Raw genomic sequence first — 19,298 nt, forward strand, 5'->3', positions numbered from 1 at the left:
TAATGTGTTCAGTTCTCTGGTGTTGGCTACTATAAGAACACACTATCTAATTTACCAGTAAAATACAGTCCAAAGTGAAATATTTTAGCACATCTTAAGGTTATTTTTGGACCAGACATGGGCTCTTATTGAAACCAGTAAGAATAACACAGAGTTCCAGATATTTGCAAACATTTTCTTCAATAGAACAAGTCAATACATTTCAAAATTATGGATTCCACTGCAGGTAAGGAATTCTGGCATTTGCCAGGTTTCCACATAAACATTTATGCTATACTTAGACATATACTATAAATGTGCATCAATGGACAAGTCAATCCTATTATCGATCCACCACTGCAATCTATGAAATGAATGCAGTCCACATAAATGTAGGTGTCAATTTTACTTTATTTAAGGGGGAAAAAATGGGGAAAATAGGAACTTCCATGAAACACAGTAGACATAAGTTAGATAGCACTGCAAAATGTCTGAGAATGTTTACTTGACACAAGTCTGCTTTGCAGTTACACAATTAGTAATTTTATGCAGTTTGTCACTGTTGCCTTTTTCGCACTATTATTAATGAAAAAATGAGGTTATAGGTCACAAAATGTGTATTACTAAAATTATGCAAAAAATTCACTTAAAAAAACATAAATATGTGATGCACATTAGTTTAACAAAAATGTAAACATTTTCTCCAATGTCACATGTGCATAAAACAGAAAAAAGTAAGCAACACTGCAGTCATACAGTTTCTGTAATTCAACCCTATAATTTCTTATGAAGTAACTAAATCAAAGAGCAAATGCATTCAGCTTTCTGACAGTGGTTTTTGCTGTTAATACTGGTTTTAAACTGGATCAGCTTTTAGTATTATAAATAGATCCCACTGAAAAGCAAGTACAGGTACGCGGATGACCCCATACTTGCTGCAGTGATGGACATTTGCAAAGCTTGATCTGCTCCAGTTAATCTCCACCTTCAGTAGGTTTAACACAGACCACCATTAAAACCTGAAATTTGTTCCAGTGATTATTTTTTATTGGGCTCATGGGAGACAAAATTAGGGATTAGAACCTGTTCTGGTGGTGAAATTTCAGAAAGCTCAGGAACTCTGCTCTTTGATATGTATACTGCCCTTCACAACCAGAATGGAACTAAATGTACATGTGAACAGTACTTTTCAGTGCGTCTGAAAAATATGGAAACAAAATTCCACAATTAGATTTCTGCCATCAAAAATAAGGCTTTCATACCACGTGAGTGACTGCAGAAACGTGTGCACATGTGGAGGATTGGAGGAACAAGTCAATAACCCAGGTTTTATTAAAACCCCATGAACTCCTGGTGTCTGTCCCCCTACCCTAAAACAAACCAGCCTTGCCATAATCCACTCCATTCCTTCACTGTATAGAACAAGAGCAAGTGGAAAAAAATGCTTTCATACAATGGCAGAAACAAAGGAAGAGTAGTCTATGTCTATATTAAAAAGAGAAACTGTTCACAAATGAACAGCTTAAGGCAGCTGTCAACAATGTACTTCACACCAGAAAGAAAGAGTCCGTCAAAAAGGGTTGAATGACACTGTGCATTGCTACATCAACCACAACTGTACACTCCAGAAACCTCAAGTCAAGAATGGGGGAGTCAATAAGCAGGTTATTCCCTGTCCAGACATTTGTTACAAATGTCAAAACTTTCCGAAAATAAAGTGGACTATTTTATATTCTTATTAAAAAAGTCAGAACTGGGAATCATACATTGAAACACAGGTACAGTATGTCTGTTAGGAATAAGTATTATTAACTACATTCTTAGAATTGTTTTAGTGCATTGCATTCTTAAAAAATAATAATACACCTCCCATTCAGCAATAAGCCATCCCTCCCATACCCCATGTAGTGACTTACAATTTAGAATTTAGAGAACTAGCCTAAAACTGATCTTTAATGCTACATCTGTTTTTCACAGAGCAGAAAGCCCTACAGGTTTGTATGAAAATGGTACACATAGAACTGAAAAGTGAAAAACCAATGAACACAAGTTGTTGTCACCACCGCATTGCTATGTTGTGCCGTTATTAATGCCAACTTCTGCCAGCGTGGATGAACTTTTAATATCAGCCTGGCATAAATTTGGTATTAAAATTACACATTCATGTTAGAAGTGATATTTAAGCAAAATGAGTCAACCTCTTCATCAAGCCCTTGAGTGACCAAGGTACCTGAAACTATCAGGCAAGTCTCATGGCACAAAAGGGGTTTGTGCATCGCTCAAAATGAGGTAGGAGAAAAAAATAAGTTGATTGGAATTTGCCTGCAATGTCCAACTCCACAACCCTGTTTTGTTCCCTTTCTACAGTACAAATTTAAGCCAGCTTGACTACATGCACGCTTACTGTGGATTTCTAGGAGAAACTCAATAAAAAGCTAAGGATGAGGCAGCGCTAATACTGTGACACATTGTGTAGGGATGCAAAATGTGGAAGAAAAAAAAAAAAAAAGGCAAACTTCAACAATTTACAACATTGGCCCGAGACTGTGTAGCAATAAAAAAAAAAAAAAAACAACAAAAAAAAAAAAAAACGTTAGCTGCTGCCTTTCACATTTTATAAATACAGTTTATTATATGAACTTTCCTTTGTCATAATCAACATAAGAAAACAAAACAGAAAAAAAACCACTAAATTAAATAAGTGAAATATTAGTAAGCCTGGCTGTGCATCATCAGAAAGGCTTGTTAAGTTCTCTTGGACTGTGTTAAATTCCATTTTTTTCTTGGTGAAGGGGTGCTTTTAGTGTGACTTATTGTTTCATGTCTTACTTACAACTTATTTTTAAGTAAGAGGAAATGTCTAAGTTAGTAGAACCCTCAGATGTTTTGTAGCACCCAACAAAAGGCATTACAGCCCCAGCTGCCTTGCAAGCTGCATAAAGGTTCTGTAATCTTCTCCCCTATGTTAGAAACACAAAATCCACTAAATGAATGTGGTTGTACTCCAGTTGCAAATGATTTCAAGTTACGGAGATTACGAAGACTGTAGGGGAGATGTCAGCAGTTCCACTTGTTACCAGCTCAAAAGAGAACTCCTGCCCAGGGTCATGAAATATACTTGACTGCTTCCGCCAGACCTCACAGAAGCAAAGAAAACCTGTGTACAGATTAGAGAATCAGTAATATTACAAAGAGAATAAAAAAAATAATAATTTCACTATTTCAAAAGTTTTTTTAGCCACAGCCCAATGGATTGAATACTGTACTTCTATTTGCATAAGCAGTTGGCAGGTCACTCTTATGGAACCTTCTTTAAAGATCCTGAACAGGATGTATCTGGTCCCCACAGCTTTTACCCTAGAGTATCACCTGTGTTTTAGGGGCTGCAATGCCCTAGGCACTACCTTCCATATCTGCTGGTCCTGCCCTCAGACCTGTCACTTCTGGCTCAGAGCCTTTTTGCATGGTCTTTTACATAGTCTGCCTCTGATTTTCCTTCATAGCCTTAAACCTACCAGCCTTACATACACTGACAATAAAATGACATGTCACCTGTATTCTATGTTTCAGTACAATTCCCGGGATACCAAATTTATATAGATTTACATTTTAGCCCCTAAAACTAAAACTTTGCAAACATTTTTTTTCTTGAAGTCACAATAACTCTGACACCAATAACTTTTTTTTTTTTAAATATATATATATATATATATATATATATATATATATATATATATATATATTTCCATGTAAGGGGATGCATAAACTGTCTTTTTAGAGGGGTCAGGTGTACTTTTTAGTTATACCATTTTGGTGAATGTCTTTTGCTTTTAATCACTTTTTATTTAAGTTTTTATCAGATGTGAAACAGATAAAAAGTGTCTGTTCGGCACTTCTGAGGTTTCACAGTTATTTTTTAGATTCATATGTATTCTAGGAAAAGGGAGGCGATTTGAACTTTTGGGCAGTTTAATATTTTTTTTATAGGTTTTTTTTAATTATTTTATTTTTTATTATTATTACTGGGGGACTAGAACCTGCAATTGTTTTATTGCAAGCCCCACAGACTGCAATACAACTGTTTTGCAGTCTATAGGACATTCGGTATATTGCTATTGCAGCTGACCATAGATCAACTGCTATAGTAATATCCCTATTGCAGGCCTGGAAGTCTTTAGAAGGCTCTAGGCTGCCATGGGAACAGGAGATCGCAGGAGCCGGCCTGCAATTGGAAAGGTAAGGGGCAAACTTTTTTATTTTGGGGAGCGGGAATTCTGGCCTCTATTGCCCTCAATCAGAATGGACTCACAAGCATTAGCTCTGGGTCTCCGCTATACATTACAGCTGAGACCCAGTAGCTATGACAGCTGTGCTGAAGTAGAGTGGCTGCCATCTTTAAAGACCTAGCATCTGCCGTACTATTACGGTGGATGTTGGGAAAGGAGTTAAACAGGTTGCATATAATGCATGATATACTGCAGCTGCAGACCATCAATGTATATGATGTTGGTTACTAGTCACTGCTGTTAAATGTATTGGAATTGGCAGATACATTTTAAAGCTCTGAAAATATAAAATGTTTTGTGTGGGTTTGGTGGACATATTTGATGTATGCATAGTGCCCAGCAGGAGTTTTACCTTATCATTTCGCTCACACAAAAACTTTAGTCTTTGTGCCCTTTTGTGCATAAAAACTCCATCAAGGTGACCAGTTTCAACAGATCGAATTTCAATGGCTTTTTCACCCCATCCCATTATCTGGTTAGATCGAATATATGCTGAAAAATAAACAGACAATTAGACAGAAGCAACATTTTACCATTATTTATAACGTATATTAAATCTATTGCCTTGTAATACATACCAACAGATGTTGGCATTTCTCCCCATTGTAGAACCACGTCTTTGGTGATCCTGCCATAAGTATTAACATAAACTCCTTCATCTTCATAACAAACCAACAACTCCATGCCATCTGTATTTGGGAGAATAATAATTGCATGTGGCTGGATACTGCTCTGGATCTGTAAAAGAACAAAAAAAAGGCGAAAGTAAGATTTAGTGTCACTCTAGGTTGGGCTACTGCATATGGGTTTTTTCCTCAACAGATTAGGGTAAACTCACACACGGCTTTTTGTCAGGCACAAAAAAATAAAATAAAAAATCTACTTTTTAAGCTGATTTTGAAGAAGATTTTTTTGGAGAGGTTCCTGAAAGCAGCATTTTGCTTAGCACATGGGTTTCTTTTTCCTAAAACCGCTAGCATTTCTTTTGCAAAAAAACCAAAACATAATACTTCAAAAATATAAAATTGCCCAGCAATAATCCTACTAATATCATAAATGTGAAAGTTTGTATGTTTGTGGGTCAACGGATTCAAATCAAATTTGGCACATAAATAGATTGTAACCTCGATTAAAATATACGTAGGTTACTTCTGATCCCAGTAAATGATATAGCTTCACGACTTATGAATTTTGGTTCACATACTATATTACACTGCTCTTATCTCCGCTTCTGAGAAAGCCAGAACTCTTATCTCTCTGTGTAACAGCTAACCCTCAGTGTACAACATCTGATCTGCATATTATCTGATCTGCTCCAGGCATTGCAGACAAACTGACATGGGCAAACACCTTCAATCCAAATTTGCAGTTTGCCAATTTTTAACATGCTTGGAAAAAGAAAATCTAATTTGTCTCAAACAAGGACAGATATGAAGGTAGCCAGAAGTCACAGAGTTCTACACAAGTGGAGCTGAGGGGGTCATCAACACCAACAACACACTCATTATTTGGCGTCGCAACGAGCTGCTGAGATACCAGAACAATCACAGGCACGGTGCGAGAAACGAGTTCAGCAGCAGGCCAGCTTGACAGCTGCCGAAACGCCGGAGAGGCGGATCATCAACGCCAACAACACACTCATTATATGACGTTCCAGCAAGGTGCTAAGATGCTGGAACAATCACAGGCACAGTGCAAGAAACAAGTTCAGCGGCAGGCCAGCTTGAGAGCTGCCAAAACGCTGGAGAATGCAGAACATCAACACCAATAACACGCTCATTATATGGCGTCCCAGCGAGCTTCTGAGATGCCAGAACAATCACAGGCACGGTGCGAGGAACAAGGTCAGCAGCAGGACAGCTTGAGAGCTGGCGAAATGCCGGAGCATGCAAACCATCGACGGCAGCAATTTGCTGAATATAGGTGGATCATCGACGCCAACAACCCGCAGACGAAGTCGCGGGCAGAGGCTAGTAATAAATAAAGCAAGTCAGCCAGTGCTAGATTACATTGATTCATATGTTGCACTGATTTTGAGGTGTGTTTTTTTTTTTTTTTTGTATAATCTATTGTTTTCTGCTGTCCATACAGTTTTCATTATTGTGGACAGCACAAGGTGACGGGCTGGTTGCCATCACAAGTTTATGTGATCATAAAAGAGGTGAGAAATGACAGATGCCATTCTACATTTAACCACATTCTGCTTTTTTAATTTACTGGAGTGGGAATATCTTTCATGTATTTAAAAAATATATACCTCAATGAACCCCAAAAGTATTTCCCGTAAACTGTGTTGTATCTATAAGGCTTAGTTCACTTGGGGGGCGTACGGGTGGAGGAAAAAGTTTACCAAAACCAAACCCTGTTGCATGCGCTCTCCGAAGAACAGGAATCCATTAGGCAGAAGTAGTGGCAAAAGTGGATTCTATTGGTATAAGGTAAGGCGTTTCGGGGTAACGATCTTCAGGTATAAGTCAGTTTTTATTCATATGCTAATTAGCCTCCTCCGTGCACCCCGGAAGTGTCTGTGATGACCGTCTGCTATTCTCAGTGTATGAGAGCAGGGAGAGGAGTCATCAGCACAGCAGCCTCTGCTGTACACACATAGAGAATAGCAGAGAGGGTGCACAGAGACACTTCTGGTTGCACGGAGAGAAGGCTAATTAGCATATAGATAAAAACGGACTTATTCAAAAACTACTGATGCAGTTTACATACAAAAGGTACATGTGAAATGGCCTTTCTTTCTAAAGGCTATGCAAGTATGTGCTTCGCTAAAAATGACTTTTCCCAATGATAGAGCTCCTTTAAACAGCAACGCCAAAACCAATGGATGTGACATGTCAATGGTGGGAAAGTTCCAAGAGCCCACAGTGCTCTTTGAAATTTACAGTACTTACATGTGTTGGTAGATAAATGTCATAGACAGCTCCTGAGTCCACATCAACAGCATGAAAACCAGCACAGGAACCATAAATCACTTTTAGCCTTTGTCCTTCTTCAACAGTCAGGTCAACTAAGAGGGGCCTATGTACCAAGTCTCCAAATGACTACAACAAAAGAATAATAAAATAAGTCAATTATTTTTTTTTTTTTTTAAGTCTGAAGACAACTGCAAAAGTGTATAAACACTTGCATACTATAACATACATCTTAAAAATAAATAAATTAACAGCATACAAACCTTAAAGGCCATGAATTTGTGATATGGCTTGGGCGCCCAGGCATAAACTTCCACTGAACTCTTTAAAGCAATTACCAAAAACTTGATGCGCTCATATTTTACTAAAGTAAAAGAAAACAGCAAATATTAAAACTTAAACTCATACAGCCATTAAGAGCATTTTAACATTATTCCAAAGAAAGCACTTCATATATTGACATTACTTGTGTGCTGGTGAGTATGAAATGAAAAAAACAAACAATATTTGTATTTATGACTTAGGGCGGGTTCACACCTGCGCCCAGACTGCGCTTTGTGGGTTTCCGTCTTCTGCCTGAGAAACTGGACAGGAGACGGAAACCCGGCAGTCAGTGTCTGCCCGTGACTATTTTCTGGTCTCCGCTGCAAATTTTTTTTTTTTTTTTTTTTTTTTAACTGGACACAAAGTCCTGCATGTCCAACTTTGTGTCCAGTTAAAAAAAACAAAAACCGGTTGCGCCACAGAGAGGCAGAAAACGCTCAAGGGCAGACACTTTGCAAACCCATTTGAGTGGATGGGTTTGAAAACTGACTGCCGGTTTCCGTCTCATGTTCAGTTTCTCAGGTAGAAAATGGAAACCTGCAAAGCACAGACCGAGCGCAGGTGTGGACCTGCCCTCATATTGTAAATGGATATAGCCATAAATGCCAAAATGGAAAAACCCATTTAAGGTTGGGGTCCCATATGCGATAAACACTGCGGTTTGGCCAGTGTTCTACAGTTCCTGCAAAGACACAGTGCAGAAAAATATGCTGTGATTTCCAAAACCAATTGTTTTTTTTTTTTCTCCAAATTGCAGCATGTCAATTATACCTATGAAAACTCTGGCAGTTTCCTAACATGCAAAAGACTGAAATTAAGTTATGTACATTGTTTCCTAGGCTTCAATTATTTTGTTCTTTCTTCTAATGCTATTATTAGTTCTAAGATGCCATAAAGCAAGACTAGTCATACTAAATAGGAGAACCATGGAGACAGTGTGCCACAAGACCTGGTGAGGTCTGTGTGCACTAAAGTTAAAAGGATTAAGTGTAAATATCTAATAATCATCATGGTCATAGCAAATTTTCACTTATTTCACACAGCTGAATAATCTATTTCAGTTCTCTCTCAAAAAGCATAAGGTACTCAGCATGTTCTCAACAGCAAAGCAACTTGGATGATGACACTATGTATGTAATGAGTCAAGCTCGAGCTATCAAATTGGCATTTTAAAAGTACTACAGTAACAAAGGAATTTAGGGCTTACCCTATATTCACAGGATGATTTAATAAAAAATAAAAAAAAATAAAAACCAGAAAAGAAAAAAAAACAACAAACTGCTATCACATGGTCGATTATTGTGTGAATATAGGGTGAATCCCAGTTCACACGTAGTTATTTAGTCCGGATTTTGGCGCGGAATCCGCGACCAAAAACTGGCTCCTATTGAATTCAATGGGAGCCGGTCATTTGCTTTTTCCGCGAGCTGTAAATTACACACTCCCTTCAGCACTAAAATAATGGGAAAAGGTTCATGAAGAATACTTAGAAAGTGGCACAGTCTTGCATTTAGGAAGCAATCTGTTTAAATAGTAAATCATTAAATAAATTTAAAAAAAAATTATAAAACATACAACTCAATATAAATGACTCCACCCTTATACTTACCAACTTTATAGTGCACGCAACCTTCCAAATCACCAACAGTTGTCCATCCTTGTTTCTTCTCAACCTCTGGGTCATTGTGGAGAATTTTGTTTCTCAGCCAAGACAAGTAATATACTCGCAACTTGTTCTTCTTTCCTATTGACAGCAAACACACACTATGCTATAAGAACAATAATCATCTTTATTTGTATAGTGCCAACATATTCTACAGCACTTTACAATTCATAGGACCCAAGCACGAATAATATTGACCATTACAGATATGTACCCTATATTAAAATTAGGAATTGAAATTTGGACTTTCCTTTCACAAGACTTTGAATGCCTTAGATATTACCAAAGCTACATTAATTGTTTTGAATGCATGTTGCTCTCTGATAGATCTTGATTGGTTCATGGTTAATATATTTCAACATAACGGATATATGCTTTGTGTGCCTAAGGTTTTGGGCTCCTGAAATTTTAATCCGGTACAGATCCCTAACTTGAATATCACTTTTACTAAACTGCACACTTACTGGATCCTTTAGAACAGAGTGTCTTAACATTTCTAAGCCAAGTACTCATCCCTCAATTAGATAAGCCTTATTAAAATATGATCCTACACAATGCTAGAGATTACAAAAAGACCAATAATTAGGTTTCTTAAAGTACCCCCTAGAAGCCCGTTATGTACCTAGGTTTGAGTAGCCACCCTGAGTGGGAACCCATGACACAAAATATACCACAATTCTAAATAGCACAGGCTAAATAGAGGCCCCTCTAACAAATTTTGCAACCGGGACCAGGAGCTTCAAGCTATTCCTCTGTGTATGTTGTATAGCAAGGCACCAGTAGAACCAAAAACAAACTACCTAAGAAATGTAAAAAAAAACAAAAAACCAAGAAACAAAAAACTCACTATCACAGGCTACATGTATTTACCCAAATTCCGTTAATTGCAGATATGATTTATATGGTTTTGAAGGGATTATAAATTCAGATGTACCTGATATTGTAACTAACACATTCAAGCCCTCAAGGACATCCATCTGCTGAAATCGTCTTCTGTTGATAAGCGGGTAGACTTTTCCCTGACCACTTCTGTCTAATAACATTAATCCACTTTCAGTGCCAACCAACAAATTCACACCTGTGAGAGAAAAGCAGAAAAAACATTAGAACCTGTATGAATATGTTCATATAGCAGAATCTGGAGTGGATCTTGAGGTGAATTGCACCTGAAAGTCAGCTCCAAATACTACCTAAGGGCTAGTTCACACGTGAGTATAAGGGGAGGTTTTTGACAGCGGATTTCGCGTCCAAAACCTTCCCTTATAATGGTGGTCTATGGAGACCGCCGGGCTTCTGTTCTCCGCTAGCGGCGAGCTGCTGCTAGCGGAGAAAAGAAAGGACATGTCCTTTCTTCAGGCGGAAGCCGCGCAGGCTCAGCCGCGCGGCTTCCGCCCCCGGCAGCTCCCTCCTATGTCGGCTCATTCATTTGAGCCGACAGCAGAGGGTTAAGCCGCGACAGCGATGGTCGCCGCGTCTCTCTCTGTGTCAAAACCCGCGCGGGCAGTTCGCGTGTGAACTAGCCCTAACTGTAGTCAATGTTCATTTTAAAAGGAAGACAGATGCTGAATTTTTTCAGCTAGCAGACAAAATAAATGTCATGATTCTGCCAGCGTGTTCCCCTAGAAATGAATGGGAGGTCTGAAGATAACACCTGGCCAGTGTAGAATTTGAGTGGAATTTGCAAATTCCACAGCAGAAGCAACAGATTTGGCAAATATGGCAACATATGCTGAGGGACAAGAAATATTAGCTCCATAGCTACAATAAGCTATTCCCATTTAACAATGTTTGGATGAATCACTTATTATACAAATGTAAAACACGTTACTATTATTTACTCCCTTTAAGGCAGGGCTCAGCAACTTTTGATAACTAACCTCTTGTAAAACTCCCAGCATACACATTCTTAGAACTCCAACAGAAGTGAAAGGAGTATGCTGGGGGTTATAGATTCACAGCAGCTAGAGTGCCAAAGGCGGATGCTTTAAAATGCAGAAGATAATTTTCAGCATATAAATTGCATTAATGTGTACCTACAATTGTAATGACTTTTCAACCTTTTGCCACATTTCAGGTTTCAAACAAAGATAAAATTTTAATTTGGGGGGGGGGGGGGAATCAACAACAAGTGGAATACAATTATGAAGTGTAACGAAATTTATTGGATATTTTAAACTTGTTTAACAAATAAAAAACTGAAAGATTGAGCGTGCAAAATTATTCGGCCCCCCCTTGCGTTAATACTTTTACAGCTACAAGTCGCTTGGGGTATGTCTCTATCAGTTTTGCATATTGAGAGGCTGAAATTCTTGCCCATTCTTCCTTGCAAAACATCTGGAGCTCAGTGAGGTTGGATGGAGAGCATTTGTGAACAGAAGTTTTCAGCTCTTTCCACAGATTCTCGATTGGATTCAGGTCTGGACTGTGACTTGGCCATTCTAACACCTGGATACGTTTATTTGTGAACCATTCCATTGTAGATTTTGCTTTATGTTTTGGATCATTGTCTTGTTGGAAGATAAATCTCTGTCCCAGTCTCAGGTTGCAGACTCCAACAGGTTTTCTTCCACAATGGTCCTGTATTTGGCTCATCCATCTTCCCATCAATTTTAACCATCTTCCCTGTCCCCGCTGAAGAAAAGCAGGCCCAAACCATGATGCTTCCACCACCATGTTTGACAGTGGGGATGGTGTATTCCGGGTGATGAGCTGTGTTGCTTTTACGCCAAACATATCATTTTGCATTGTGGCCAAAAACTTCGATTTTGGTTTCACCTGACCAGAGCACCTTCTTTCACATGTTTGGTGTCTCTCAAGTGGCTTGTGGCCAACTTTAAACCAGACTTTTTATATATACCTTTGTGAAATGGCTTTCTTCTTGCCACTCTTCCATAAAGGCCAGATTTGTGCAGTGTACAACTGATTGTTGTCCTATGGACAGACTCTCCCACCTCAGCTGTAGATCTCTGCAGTTCATCCAGAGTAATCTTGGGAAGACTCTCTGATCAGTCTTCTCCTTGTTTGAGATGAAAGTTTAGAGGAATGTTTAAAGCTTGGGAAATCTTTTTGTATCCAAATCGAGCTTTATTCTTCTCCACAACAGTATCGGGGACCTGCCTGGTGTGTTCCTTGGTCTTCATGATGCTCTCTGCGCTTTAAACAGAACCCTGAGCCTATCACAGAGCAGGTGCATTTATACTGAGACTTGATCACACACAGGTGGATTCTATTTATCATCATCAGTCATTTAGGACAACATTGGATCAGTCAGAGATCCTCACTGAACTGAACGGAGTGAGTTTGTTGCACTGAAAGTAAAGGGGCCGAATAATTTTGCACATCCCACTTTTCAGTTTTTTCTTTATTAAAGTTTAAAATATCCAATAAATTTCATTCCACTTCACAACTGTGTCCCACTTGTTGTTTCTTCCCCCCCAAAAATTAAAATTTTATATATTTATGTTTGAAGACTGAAATGTTGCAAAAGGTTGAAAAGTTCAAGGTGACCGAATACTTTTGCAAGGCACTCTATCTATATAGACACACACACACACCAAAAACAAAATTCCAGAGAGGCATACTAGGTAGAATAAAAATAGGTAGGGTACATGTCACATAAGGATCCAGGTCAGGAATCCACCATCAAATAAATGCAAAAATAGGCCGCAGTCCAGGATCTTCAATAAAATTTCAAAAATATATTCTTCATGCCATAAACAGGATAAACTTACCCCATAGTGCAGCGCAGAGTATTTCAGAGTTAAATCTCTTCTTGTATTTCCGAATCTCAGGAGTATCACTCTGTGGCCTTGTGTTTGTGGGATTAACATTAACAACGGATCCTTTCCTTGTGGGATCCTGCCTCATAGCATCTGGCCTCAGCGCTTCACTGGAAAATCCCACTAAAATAAAATTAGTATTTTTAAGGTTAGCTTCCAGTGTGCGCATGTATGTACCTGAAAGATATAAGCAATTACATGTTCAATGACAAAAACTTCATCATTTTTTATTTTTTTTTACACTGCACACAGCAAGCAGGGTGGAGAGGCAGACGGCACTACAAGGTGTGGGGGAAAACACAAGGCCCTGTGTATGTATATTTACACTGTTAACACAGACAATCCAGAGGGCTTACATTTGGGGGCACTGAAGTGTAGTTAACAGGGGTGGGTATATAATCTGTGACTACAGCTGTAAGACACGGATAGATATGACCCACAAACTTAGCATGCTTGACATCCTAACTATGTTTGGGTTACAAAAGGAAAAAAGAAGAAGGAAAAGGAAAAAAAAAAAAAAAAAAAAAAAAAAAAAGGAACTAAGCTCTGCATGCAGTTAAGTATCAAACCTTTATTGAAAATGTGGCCAGCAACGCACAGGATGTAGAAATGATGGTTAGATTCATTTTTATCACAGTGTTGTCAACACCACCACAAATGAAGTACATATTTGTGAACAATGACCTTCCAGAGGTCAACAGATTAAAGACTTAAGAATATGTAAAATAAAATGCTCATTCGTTGATGGATGCGGTCAATGTGCACACAGCTAACCAAAGCACTAAGTATCTTTCATTGCACTGCTGATCTTTGTTGAGTCGGCGTAGATTTGTTTTCAGCAGGCTCACTATGCTACTGAATACTTCACGCCTGTCTAAGTATGGTCAATTCATAAGCATTGTAAAGTTGTTAGAAGCAGGGAAGCTGTTAGCCTGGAGCACACGAAACACTCTTTTTACAGTACCACATGCCAAAACCTCACAAAATGAGAGCAGAGCAAAACTAATGTGTTTCATATAACAAATTACATTCTTAAGAAAACTTGGTTACTATAGTCTTCTCTGAGTCGAAAAGGAAGAATTTGATCTAACACACTAAAGACGAAAAAATTAGTTCAATTCCTCCCTTGCGTAAAATGAAGACTCAGGAAGTACTAATATCACCTTTACTACTTCCATGAGGGTACCTACCCACTGATGTAACAGTTGTTCCACTAGATGGAGAAATCTGGAGTAACCGAGGATCAATAAAGGGTGTAAATGAGGAGGAAGATTTGTGTTTCTGAAGAGTGTTACTTGCGGACTGGGTCTACAAGGAAAAACAAAAGGAGTTAAAGAAACCAAACTACTACCTGCCACACATGAGAGGTTACACGTGGGGAACAAAGAGGATGTCACATTGGCTACATTCACATTGAAAAGATTAAAGGAAATTACATTGCTTGTGACATTAGCAGTGAAATCAAAGGTACATAATTGGCAAAATAACTTCTTATCATAGCTAGGTTAAGGATTGGGGTGGGAAGCGTAATCTCTAAAATGACTGAGGAAATATGTGTGTGCAGTGTATGATAAGCACTTTTAGATGCATGATACTGCAAGCATATGTGTTGTGCTTGTGTGGTGGAAAACAACCCAACACACAAGCAGCAGAAATACAATTTTTCACATCCTTGGAGTGCACATGGAAACAACCATTCTAACATGTTTGCTTAGTTAACTCTCTTCCTGGTGAAGGTTACATAGATGGAGCAAGCACAAGGGTTTTTTTCTAAAATGAAGCAGTCAAGCAGAGTTGGCAAAAAAAGGGCTAAAATAAATATTAGCACAAACAGCTCCAGAGAAAATACACATATGTACAGAAGAACAATGTTACATCTGCTTACCAGCACATTTACATGGACAAAGGCACAGTATTACTAAAGAAAAATAGTTTGTGCATTCGAGCAAAGAGATAGGTAATGCGAGGTCTAGTCCTGCCTATTTTTAGGAGTCTTCATATGAAAACACTGCTTAAAAAAACAAACAAAAAACCACTAACTCCAAGTGCCGCAACACTCCCTTTATTACTAATACAATGTGTCAGACAGGTAAAAATAATAATGGTAGGATGATGGGGGTATGACATTGATAGTTGTGGCATTAACTTCGCTTGGAGTTATTCCCAACTTGCATATCAGGCTGGATTCACCCCTGCATTGAAGTCTCTGTAGGAGACTCCACCACTGAACCCAGCAGACCCAATTCCAGCATGTTTGCTTAGTTAAAAAGTTCTTTTTACGTGAACAGGGTTTCCATTTTTCAGGTACCCATGTAGACCTGAAGAACGGAAAGCCAAACACTGGTGTGAACCGAGGGTTAAAATAGATTGTGGCATGGAAAATTATAAAAAATAAATAAAATAAAACACAAAAACCCCATATATTTAACATATAAAATAAGATGACAGAGCTTCTACCATTGTCCCTGGTGACACAATTTTTTATCCCCCTATGCAAAAACAAGTGTTACAGAGAGGTGGAACTATAAACACAAAAAAATTGTATTTGAATAACCAAACAAAAATATATTGCTTTCAAAACTCAGCGTAGTTTCTCTTATATAAAAGTCTAATCATGGTCTTGAAATGGTTTATCTACAGAGTAGAATACCAAATCAATTATGCACACTCCATGACTGAGAAAACTGCTCTCCCTATATATTGTGAAGAATCATATGAATCACACACAAATAAATATGAAAATAAAAACAAAGTACATATGAGGAAAAGTACTGGATGCAAGAACAAGGATAACACTTTTACGGTTTGTCACATCCCATGATCTTTTAGTGCAATGTATATTTAATGAACAATAAGACATGCAGATGAAGGTGCAACCCGTGAATAAATTGGTGATGTTAAATTGTGTATGGATTGATAACCTGGGGTGGAGTTATTCAGAAGCACATGACCAGATTGTGTGTTACCATCCACTATGGGAGTTAATGCTTCCTGATGAAAGCAGCCAACTAGTCTCAGACATACCTCATTAGCAGTTAACTTGTCCTGGGGTGTCTGTGGGGACATGGTAGGTGTCGGTTGACTTGAGGATGGGGAAGAGGTGGTGGAGGAGGAATGGCTTTGCTGTAAGAGATCTGGCAAGAGATGAATGCGACCGGCAAAGCCATTGCTCTCAAGTTGATTGGCACGCTTTTTGTCAACTGTACTCTGTAGAAAAAACAGGCACACTTGTCTTGTTCAAGTGCTGCTTAAGAACATACTATCCCTGGAAAATTCTAAACGTTGGACTACAATAACTGATTGTGGGGGAGGCTGCCATGTAACTTCATGTCTTGAGGCCACAGTAAAGGTGAAGGGCTTTTTTTAAATTATTATTTGTATTCATACTATTTCATTATATCATAGCCCATTTTGTCCTGTATGTAATTGTCGTGGTTGACATTCAGATTATCTGCAAGGCTACCCTTGACCAAACTGCTGGACCACCAAGTATGAAGTCATGTATTTGAGTTTATAAACTTTGTATTTTCTGAAGCAAAAGCTAAAATATTGTGTCACACATTTTATGCACCAATTAAAGTGTTAGTGTTTTAAAAGAAACCACTACAGTTATGGGAATGTACCCACTGTTTGCCTTAAACATTATGGGAAAAATCACAGAGGTTTTATCTGTGCTTAGGGTCTAAAATGGGTCTGTTAAAAGTCTTCTGGTTCAGAAAACCACTGGTTTATTAGAATATTAGTAGAGTGTGTCTGTGGCAGAGCATGCAGGAAGCAGCAAATTAATGGGGCTTCATCTATGTATTGCACATGCAAAGAAAAAAAAAAATTATCTGCCATAAAGAATGGATGCTAACTGATACAACACAAATGAGATGCAGGAAAATGAACAGCATGAATGAATGAGTTGGTTATGTTGTGGTTACTGGTTCACTCATACCTGGCGGACGATTAATGTGCCTTCTTTGGAAGGAGTCATGGCAGGCTCACTCTCAACATCATCATGGACAATCATTGTTTTTACAGACTCAGTTTCTCCATTACTCAAATTTAATGCGGACCTAACCATTGAAAATGAAAGAAAATACAATTTGAGAAATATATATGTAACATGTGAACTAGTAAGCAGTATGGAGCTTATACAAATCATACATAGCTCTGGCATCCTCAGGGCCGGAGGTTGATTCATCTGCTCCTTCTTGTTCCATATCATCATCCTCTTCATCTGTGGTACCAGATTCTTCACTGGATGAAGAATAGTCTGTTACTTTATGCAGAGGCCGCACATCTTCCACAGCACGAAGTTCCTTAGCTAAAGCAGTCAGGTCCTTTTCAAAAAGAAAAAGAAGAAAAAAACAAAACATAAGTGAGGCAAGCAAAATAAAGTCTGACAGAAAAATAATGTAAGAAATTCAACAAAAGGGTTCCTGATACAAACAGCTATTCGGCCTCTTGTACATGGGAAATTTTAGTGCAGCAAAACAAGACCATATATTGTCTTTATTTCCTGCAAAGAAACGGCCATTTCCCAGTCCTACTGTCCTGTACGGTGTATATATTGTGGGACACTAGAACTACAGAAGCCAAGAGTTCACTAGAAGTCCTATCTCCAAACTAGATTCAGTCTGAAAAATGCAGGTAACATAAATGGTCCACATTTTCCAGACAATATTTGCTTGGGTGAGGGAGGCCCTAGACTCCAATTCAGTTCTTTTAATGGGTGAATCAATTACACCCCTTGTACCCCAATACAAGTTACAGCAGGCACAACATCCATGCACTAGACATGTTGGCAAATATAAGCTGCATGTGTAATTTTGATGGCAGCCAGTAAAGAGGAGATTTGGTTTTTTTCTACATACTTCACAGTTTACTAGCAGATAAAAACAAAAACTATATTAATGATAAGGACAATAACGATGACGACGACAAGAACATTAATGATAGTAAGAGCAATAACAACAAAGCATACTTTGACAGATTATTGGATTCTACTTACCACTTCTCCCTAGATAAACCCATTCAGGTTATGATGCAATAAAAGACAAGACCAGAAAGACAAAATGGGAAACAAAACGTTAGTGATAATAAACACAACCATGTTCTGAACCAAAGTAATAAGTGGCATCCACAGATTTATGTTTAATAGCAACACTCCCATCATATCCATAAGAAATGCCAGAAATGCCTAAAAGATTGTTGTCTCAGAAAGGGGAATCAGGACTTTTGTAAGGGAAAATGGAGGTATGATATAGATTATAAAGGTTTCTTATAAACTTAGCCTTTCAGCGCTTCCTATGAAATATGACCCTGCACCATCAGAAATTACAGATCATCATTCACTCCTTGGAAAATTTAACTACAATTTAAATAGATGCACTTCAGGAGCAAAAAACACATTAAGCTGACAAATAACAAGTAAGAAAAATATGTGCTCTTACAGTAGGCTTGGCTGGTCTTCCAGTTTCTTTTTTCTCATCTGATTTTTTGGCTGTATTGTCGGGACGTTGTGATGGTGACCCTTCTGATTTTGAGGATGCTAGCAAGGAAGTAAATATCAAAATAAAGTTACACAAAAATACCAAATTAAAAGTAGAGGACATACATATGGCCCTTTGCCCCACATATCTGTTTTTTTTTTTGTTTTTTTTTTGGGGGGGGGGTTGTTTTGTTTTTTCAAGTTGGATCAACTTTGCACAAAACTGGAGGCAATATCTGTGAACTGTGGAACAGAAGCAATGACTTGATAACCATTTTGCTTTCACGTTAAATCAAACTAGACTCCATATCTGGTGATCTACCAAGAAAAACACAGAAACCTACTCACATCTCATACGGAAGCGTTCTCCAGAACCACTCTGAGATCCTGGATGAGAGCCTGCTTGGGAACCGGAATTACTGGATCCAGAAGAGCTGCCACTGCCTGGTCTGGGAACAAGTTTTTCCACCCTCTCCCAAAGCAATCTGGGCTCAATATTGCTGAATGAAAAACAAGCAATTTAAAAAAGGTAAATGCTATAATATTGCAATATACAAATGTCGCAATAACACCTGATCTATTTCGGTCTATGATACAAGCAATCTAACGGCCACAAGTTCAAGCCCCCTATATAGATAGATATTTATTTTCAAATCTCTCCCACACACAATCTTCCCTTCATCACAAATTAAACAAATAATGTAGCTAAGTTTGTGTCCATAAATGCTCCAAACCACAAACATTCATCCCATATGGTGAGCAATGCATTGTAAAAGTTCAAAATAATGGAATCAACATTTTACTACCCCCCCCAACCCCCCAAAAATAGAAAGTGTTGAAAAAGCAGTATAACATGAAACCTAAGGG

At 38.3% G+C, this 19,298-nt stretch overlaps 1 protein-coding gene across 4 annotated transcripts in view; it reads right to left on the reverse strand.

The window, feature by feature from the left end:
- Nucleotides 1–234: 234 nt before the first annotated feature.
- Nucleotides 235–19,298, reverse strand: part of MAP4K4 (mitogen-activated protein kinase kinase kinase kinase 4) — a 121,346-nt gene continuing 102,282 nt past the window's right edge. The window contains exons 19-33 of one of the 4 annotated variants that reach the window (XM_075265153.1): nucleotides 18,780–18,931; nucleotides 18,394–18,491; nucleotides 17,952–17,960; nucleotides 17,105–17,280; nucleotides 16,893–17,013; nucleotides 15,977–16,159; nucleotides 14,143–14,260; nucleotides 12,905–13,075; nucleotides 10,108–10,251; nucleotides 9,120–9,254; nucleotides 7,450–7,550; nucleotides 7,166–7,315; nucleotides 4,844–5,003; nucleotides 4,618–4,757; nucleotides 236–3,136 (exon numbers count right to left, since the gene is read on the reverse strand). In XM_075265153.1, coding sequence (XP_075121254.1) covers nucleotides 3,053–3,136; nucleotides 4,618–4,757; nucleotides 4,844–5,003; nucleotides 7,166–7,315; nucleotides 7,450–7,550; nucleotides 9,120–9,254; nucleotides 10,108–10,251; nucleotides 12,905–13,075; nucleotides 14,143–14,260; nucleotides 15,977–16,159; nucleotides 16,893–17,013; nucleotides 17,105–17,280; nucleotides 17,952–17,960; nucleotides 18,394–18,491; nucleotides 18,780–18,931 — 1,942 coding nt within the window. In that variant the 3' untranslated portion in view covers nucleotides 236–3,052. Of the gene's footprint in view, nucleotides 3,137–4,617; nucleotides 4,758–4,843; nucleotides 5,004–7,165; nucleotides 7,316–7,449; nucleotides 7,551–9,119; nucleotides 9,255–10,107; nucleotides 10,252–12,904; nucleotides 13,076–14,142; nucleotides 14,261–15,976; nucleotides 16,160–16,892; nucleotides 17,014–17,104; nucleotides 17,281–17,951; nucleotides 17,961–18,393; nucleotides 18,492–18,779; nucleotides 18,932–19,298 lie in introns of all 4 variants that reach the window. The other 3 variants (XM_075265155.1, XM_075265154.1, XM_075265156.1) reach the window with 3 other exon arrangements.

This window comes from Leptodactylus fuscus, chromosome 2, assembly GCF_031893055.1.
Source record: "Leptodactylus fuscus isolate aLepFus1 chromosome 2, aLepFus1.hap2, whole genome shotgun sequence".
Lineage (NCBI taxonomy): Eukaryota > Metazoa > Chordata > Amphibia > Anura > Leptodactylidae > Leptodactylus > Leptodactylus fuscus.